Source organism: Engraulis encrasicolus, chromosome 14 (assembly GCF_034702125.1).
Source record: "Engraulis encrasicolus isolate BLACKSEA-1 chromosome 14, IST_EnEncr_1.0, whole genome shotgun sequence".
Lineage (NCBI taxonomy): Eukaryota > Metazoa > Chordata > Actinopteri > Clupeiformes > Engraulidae > Engraulis > Engraulis encrasicolus.
The window spans coordinates 24524100-24531599 of record NC_085870.1 but is presented as its reverse complement, the minus strand read 5'-3'; the positions used below and the strand labels follow the sequence as shown (position 1 = coordinate 24531599).

At 46.3% G+C, this 7500-nt stretch overlaps 1 protein-coding gene across 1 annotated transcript in view; it reads left to right on the top strand.

Annotated features, from left to right (window-relative positions):
• The first annotated feature begins 2832 nt into the window (after positions 1-2832).
• LOC134463204 (contactin-4) overlaps positions 2833-7500 on the top strand; it is a 68049-nt gene continuing 63381 nt past the window's right edge. Inside the window, exon 1 of the mRNA XM_063216432.1 lies at positions 2833-2893. Coding sequence (XP_063072502.1) covers positions 2833-2893 — 61 coding nt within the window. The remainder of the gene's footprint in view (positions 2894-7500) is intronic.

Genomic DNA, 7500 nt, shown 5'->3' with positions numbered 1-7500 from the left:
AAGATAGATGGAGTGACAGTCTGAACTTTATTAAGACTATCAAGGGATACATCAAATATGTGTCCCCCATAAATGCAACCATGCAGATAAATTTCTCTGCATCGGTCAGTGGGTAGCATTTCAGTGTCATATTTCTTTGTGCGCTAAAAAAAAAGATGGATCGCCCCTCAAAGTCTCATCAGCAAACGCATCAACCAAATTTCCTGTTATTGACTCGTCTCCCATACCTGATTGAGACTCATCGTTCGACTGCGGGCAGAATGACAGACAGAGAGAGAGAGCAAGGCAAGCCAAGTTAAGGAAAAAAATGGAACCCCGATCGATGGCGTTGACTGGCAAGACAGAGGAGCGAAGGTCAGAGTTCTCGGTCCCTCTGAGAAGATGATGGAAGAACATAATCAATCTCATCTAATATGATCTCTCTCTCTCTATCTCCTGTATGATCTCCGTCCATTTTTCCTCTGCGGCTCCGTATATTTCTCTCCCTTCCTTCCTCAGACATCCATTTATTATCAGGAACACAGCGGAGCATCTGAGGGTAGGGTGGTGACTAGGGTGGTGACTAAGGTGGTGGTGAGGCAATATTTTTTTTATCTTCGAAATTATTTATCAAAGGCCTCCCTTGTCAAGTGGCTTTTTTTTGGCCTCAATTCATCCTCTCACAGCAGCCGTTAGGATATTGAGTTGGACATCTCTCTGCATATAGTGCAGTAATCCCTTACAGTTACATCTCCTCCATTATGGCTTTGACGAGACAAATCTGCGTCCTCCTGAGAGAGTTAATATTGAACAGTTCGTTCCTCTCTTTCTCGCTGGCGTGATTGACTTGTTGGCTCCCTTTTGAGTGACGAGCACTAATTTGCTCAGACGCTCCCTCAAATAGAAATTCAAACTCGGTTGCATTGGAATGGATTTTCTTTGTCAGTGCCGTCTACCTCGAACTCAAAGCAATTATATATATCACACACCACAGAAACTTCATGGCTTCTTACTGTCAGAAGTTGAGCCTGCAAAATACAGAATATATTTTTTTTCATCAGGTACAATTCTGTTTGGTATTCACGTTCCCTCCTCAGCTAGAGTTGTAGTAATTATAGATCTGCATATCTTTAATTTACCGTTCTTATCCTTTGAACCTTTGAAATGCTGTGTATACAGTCTGTGAAAAAATTCCCTCCTAGATGCCGTTGGCCCTTTACAGTAGGCCTATCTCTTAACGTTTTTTTTGTTTTTTTTGTTTCACCTCTCTGTCTGTTGATAAGAAGGCGGTAATGTTCTTCATATCTCATAATACCAAAGCTTGCAGTTTCTCTCGCTATGGTTGCGCTATGCTACTACCATACCCCTAACGCAGAGGTGCAGAACAGACATGCGGGGCGTGGAACTGATCTTCTCCGAGGGTGAAATGAATTGATGGATTGCTCTAGCTCTGCCCCTCAAGAGAGCCTTGCTAGATTTAATATGCCGTTCTCCCCTGTCACATTCTTTACCCTTAAGAAGTGCATCACCTCGCACAGAGCAATGTAATCGCCCGCAATGATAAATAGCATGAGGAATCTGTGTGAAGGTTTGTAAATACATCATACATATTTTCCAGAGTAAACGTGTTGAACCAATGCTGTTAGAGAAATCCAAACATTGCCTTTGGCGGGATGGTTGTGCTCATATTTTGCAGCTGTGAGCCTCAGACGGGTGGATTTTTTTTTCTTCTCTCTCCCTCTCTCTTTCTCTCTATGTCTCTCTCTCACACATAACCACATACAGGCATGGACTCTCTTTCTCTGTCTCTGTCTCTGTCTCTGTCTCTCTCTCTCTCTCTCTCTGACACTGACACATACACATATACTCACATGCACACCAGTAGACATACTCTTTCTGTTTACCGCTTCTCTCCCACAACTCCCACATTCTCTCTCTCTCTCTCTCTCTCTCTCTCTCTCTCTCTCTCTCTCTCTCTCTCTCTCTCTCTCTCTCTCTCTCTCTCTCTCTCTCCATCCCTCCTCATACTCTCCCTCCCTCTGTCTTCCCATGACTGGCTCTTGGGAGATATTGTAGTTTTGCAGAATGTATACGCTAAATATGGTCTCCTCCACTGGATCAGCTGCAAGCTGCCCCCCTCAGGCACACACCACCACGCCAGCCTGGCTCCGCTTATTTGGACCCATGAATTATTAATGTCCCACTGACTTTCCTCAGGTTCCAGCTTTCTCTTCCCTCTCTCTCCCTCTCTCTCTCTCTCTCTCTCTCTTCCCTCTCTCCCCCCTCGCTCTCCCCCTCTCTGTCTGTCTCTCTTTCTCTCTCTCTCTCTCTCTCTCTCTCTCTCTCTCTCTCTCTCTCACTCTGTCTCTCTCGCCTTCTATCCCTCTCTCTGTCTCTCTGTCTCTGTCTCTGTCTCTGTCTCTCTCTCTCTCTCTCTCTCTCTCTCTGTCTCTGTCTCTGTCTCTGTCTCTCTCTCTCTCTCTCTCTCTCTCTCTCTCCCCCAGCCACCAGCAACTATGAGTGTGGATTGCAAAGTCTGTCTTCTACTTGCTATCTTGCTTCTGCTAAAGTACTCCTGCTGCTACTGCTACCGCTACCGCTGTGGCTGCTGCTAACACACTGGAACTCTTTGATTGTTATTTCCATTCTGTCTCTCTCTGTGGCTGTTGCTCTCTCTCTCTCTTTCTCTTTCTCTCTCCCTCTTTCTCCCACCTTTCTGACTTTCCTCTCTTCTTCTTCTTCTGCTGCAGCCTACACGACTACGGTGCGGGGGTCCGGGCAAGAAGAAGCGCTTCGTTTCAAATCAGCAAGTTGGATGGGAAAAAGAGAGAGCGGCTCTTTGACCTTGCAAAAATGAAGATGTTGTTGCCATGGGAACTGTTAATCCTTCTGTCACTCAAGGACTGTCTCGCAGGTAAGGTGTCCCCGAAAGTCGCCTTTGATACCGCGCACCTGATCTGCATGCGACACACTGGTTGCCCCCATAGGGGAACGCTCTCTTGTCATGCCTCTTTTCCTTCAGTTTTTCATCATGTTTCCACTCCTTCGAATAAAATAAAAAAGTCTGTATCCGCCTGCTTGTGGCAGTTTGAAGGTGTACCCGCATATATCCTCTGCTTTCCCTTCAAAGCTGTCATCACTGGGAATGAACCACACTACTGCACATTGTACATGACATACCAGCAATGGCCTGTACAATACACTGTAGGTTATGTGTTACCCATAGACGTGTGAGCTGGAAGTAGTTGTAGCATATACCCCGGCTTGTTTTTGATCTAGCAGCTTATGAATGTGAGTGATATTGATGTCAACATATACAGACATATGAACGCACGAACGCGCTCGCACACACACACACACACACACACACACACACACACACACACACACACACACATACACATACACACAAACACACACAGACATACCCATACATACAGACATACACACACACACACACACACACACACACACACACACACACACACACACACACACACACACACACACACACACACACACACACACACACACACACACACACACACACACACACACACACACACTACAACACTAATACACACACTACATCATTAACACACACACACACACAAACACACACACAGACACACACACACACGCACGCACACATGCACACGCAGACACACATGCACACACACAAACACAAATGCACGCGCACGCACACGCACACACACACACACACACACACACACACACACACACACACACACACACACACACACACACACACACACACACACACACACACACACACACAGCACTTGCACGTGCACACACACACACACACACACACACACACACACACCGTCACTGTAAAATGTGTTGAAGAAACCTTTTGTTTCTGCATTAGGGGGTTTGTCATGGTCCCATCATGCATCACTCCATCCCTCCTCCCTCAGGTGCATGACAGGCAAATAACGGTAACACTTTACTTGACGCCGGTGTCACAAGCATGTCAGTGTACAGTGTACAGTGTCATAATAGTGTTATGACACAGTTACACATGTGTCATAAACGTTATGTCCATGTTATAAACATTTTATGACTGTTGGCCTGAAGTGACATTTGGTTATGGCAAAGACAATTATGACATAATGTTTATGACTTATCTATTACTGTCACATGACCACATTAATGTACGGGCCTACCGGGCCCAGGCCCAGGGGGCCAGAGGCCCCAAGGGTCCAGGCCTACTTGGCCCCGTGAACACCGACCCAAACCAGTCTTCAAAACCACCTTTGCAATAATAATCTTTCCAAGTTTCTTCAGGTGCCAGCCAATATAGTGTACAATGTCCTGATATAGTCCCTAGGCCAAGCTAGGTCCGGCGGCACAAGGTGGCCAAAGGGCCAAGGTCCGAAGGGGCCAGGCCAACTTGGCCCCATGGCCTCGACCCACAGAGGGCCAGAGTCCCCAAGGGGCCAGGCCAACATGGCCCCTTAGTCACGACCCTATGACACTGTAATGGCATGCTTATGACACTGGTGCCAAGTAAACTGTTAGCCAAATAACTGTCTTGTTGTGAGAAAGAAGCGACTTTGTTATACTCGCTGCTCTCTGAGCTTTTCACGCAGCTCAGAGTCATTGTCTTTCCTATTACTCTCCTGGGCATTAGCACCATTGGGCTGTCTTGTTTTAAGGCCTGTTTTTTTGTTGTTGTAGCTGTGTTCATATACGGGTCCATTGGGTTTTTAATGGAGAGTGAAGTTCTGTCCAAAATACTGAACTCACTACTGGCTATGTACTCACATCAGTTGGTATACAGCATTACACATTGCATAGTGTTCAATTCAGCATGTCCAATATGCTATAAGTGGATCGTACAGGGGTTTTCTCAAGCTGATGAGAATGCAATTCTACCGAATTATGTATGACACTTGAGAGCACTACTCTAAACAGGTTGGGCTGCAACTATTACGGATTATTTTCCGAATAAAACCTTCTAATCACGCGATCGCTTTCCTCACATGACTTCATACTGTACTGTGCATGTGTAGAGAGGACGTCTGCTCCATCAGCATCATCCACAAGTGTGTCCCAATCAGTCTCAGTTGTCAAAGGAACGGGAGCTTCCCCGTCTCCCAGTCTGAGCGCATGATTGCGGGCCCCCATTTGTATTCATGCTACATGTTGGCCCCCTGATTGCAGGACTTAATATTCCGCTTGCTTGTTACACCTTCGTAGCGCGGCGTGTTGTCATCCTCTGTTAATGTTCGTTAGTATGTACGTAAGCCCTTTTTACTATGCTGGTAGGGGGTCCTGGAAGGCTCGTGATTGGAAATTCTGATTTCCAACATCATATACTACATAAAGTACAGCACATGTTTTATATCCATATGCATGTGTAAATGTACTGTGAGGGTATGGCTCATGACTGTCTATGAAGTGTGTCATAGGTCAGAGTCGATGTGCGTATGTATGTGTTTAATGTCAAGTATTACATTCACCCCCTGCATTCCGTGAAAATAAAATGTCATGTACTCACGTAAAAGGGTTTTTCACATACATATTTAATGCTCCATATTGTTTTGGAAATAACCAGCTCAAAGGTGACTATGAAAGGGGGGCCTTCGTGTTTCGCAGGTAATGTCATGTGAAAGACTTTGTTTCCCACACCGCGTGGCCCCACTTGAAATGGATCATTAATTTACTTCATTTAAAGGACATACAAAGAAGGAGAGAGCGAGAGAGAGAGAGAGAGAGAGAGAGAGAAAGAGAGAGAGAGAGAGAGAGCGAGAGCGAGAGAGAGAGAGAGAGAGAGGAAACTGCCTCCACCACCTCTTCCTCCTCCTCCTCCTCTTCCTCTTCCTCTGCCATTGCTGCTACTCCCCCAATGCCCCAAAAGGGAGGCGCGCGGCACACTCACCTTAGGCAAGGCGCTCTCACTCCCTACTTTCATTAGCTCTGATGATGCGGGAGGGAGCACTTTGGCTCTGTCCTCGTCAAGGTGAGAGACCTGTAAAAACGCATCTCATCCAGCACACAGGCAGGAGGGGACGGGAGGGTACGGGAGGGTAGGGGAAGGGAAGGGAGCGGACGGCCCATTTGTGAGCCAGGTAGCAAAGGGAGCCACAGGAGGGAAGACAGAGAGGAGGAGAGGAAAGGAGCCGGAGCCGGAGGGGGCACTGTTAGGGGGAGAGAACAAAAAAGAGGAAGCACTTTGTCTTGACAGAAAAGACGATTAGTTCATACGGTGCTGCACTTATCCATTTAAGACACGATACATTTCACCAGAGTAATTATCCCAACATGAGGTGATGATGGCACCAGATCGCGCTGTTTTAAAAATAATAATAATTCATTTTTGGCTCCTGTTTAACCAAAACAACATACCTCGGAACACAAATATGGCTGCCATAGCCTGCTGCCTCAGAGGCTGCTGCCAGGAAAAGGGGCGATTTGATTCTTGTTTTTTCTTTTTTTTCTCGATTTAATTTGACAGGACAGTGTGAGAGGTGGACAGGAAACGAATTGGGAGGGAGACGGGGAGGGCTCGGCAAAGGACCCGGGCCGGGAATCTAACCCGGGTCAGCCACATGGCAGGCGAGTGCCCTACCGGTTGGCCAGGGCAGGGCCTGGGGTGATTTGTTTCTATCAGTGTACTGTAGTGTACATGATTCCATATGGAACAGAGAGTGGAGAGGAATAGAGTAAAGCAGTGATTACCAACCAGGGGTACGCGTGCGTTTACCATGTACCCCATGAGCACACTGCAGGGGGTGTGTGTAAAATGTTATGACAAATGTGAGGAGCATAGTCATAATTGGCCAGAGGAAGAGATGTGGAGCATGAGTGAGGGGCTACTCTTGCTATGACAAAACAAAAACAAAACATGATGGGAAATAGTGGAGTAGAGTCTGCCTGCGTGGGACTGAGCGGGAATGCCACGTGCGCTCTGACGAGCAAGCTAATCAGCGCAGCGAGCTATCAGTAATCTTCTAATTACCCCCCTTGTGACGGCAGAGCTGTGTCTTTGTCTGAACGCAGCGTTCAGGTCCTAATACTACTACAACTACAACAACCATGCTGTAGAGTTCATGCACGTACACCCAGGCTGATGCCTCGTATTTTTTTTTTTTAAATGCAGTGTTAATTCAACACTAAGCGAGTCAATTAACATCTTGTAGTGTGTATTTGATGCCAGAATACTCTATAAGTGTTGAATTAGCACCATGTTTTTTTGGTATTATACAGCATCACAGAGGAAGAATTATGTGTTGAAATTGACTGTGAGCAAGAGCATTATCATCCGTCTCATCACCATAATCATTATCATCATTATCACACGCCGCCGCTGCTGCCGCTGCTGCTCTGGGTATTGTTGCTGATATTGTTGTTTTGACAAGCGGAAGTTGTTAGTAAAGTGCAATCTCCTGTGTTTTCACAGTGCGCCTACTTACTGTAATCTTGGAAAACAATGGATGTTGCTGTTGTTTAAAACGGTTCAGCAATGTACAAGTACAGTACGTGTGACTGTGG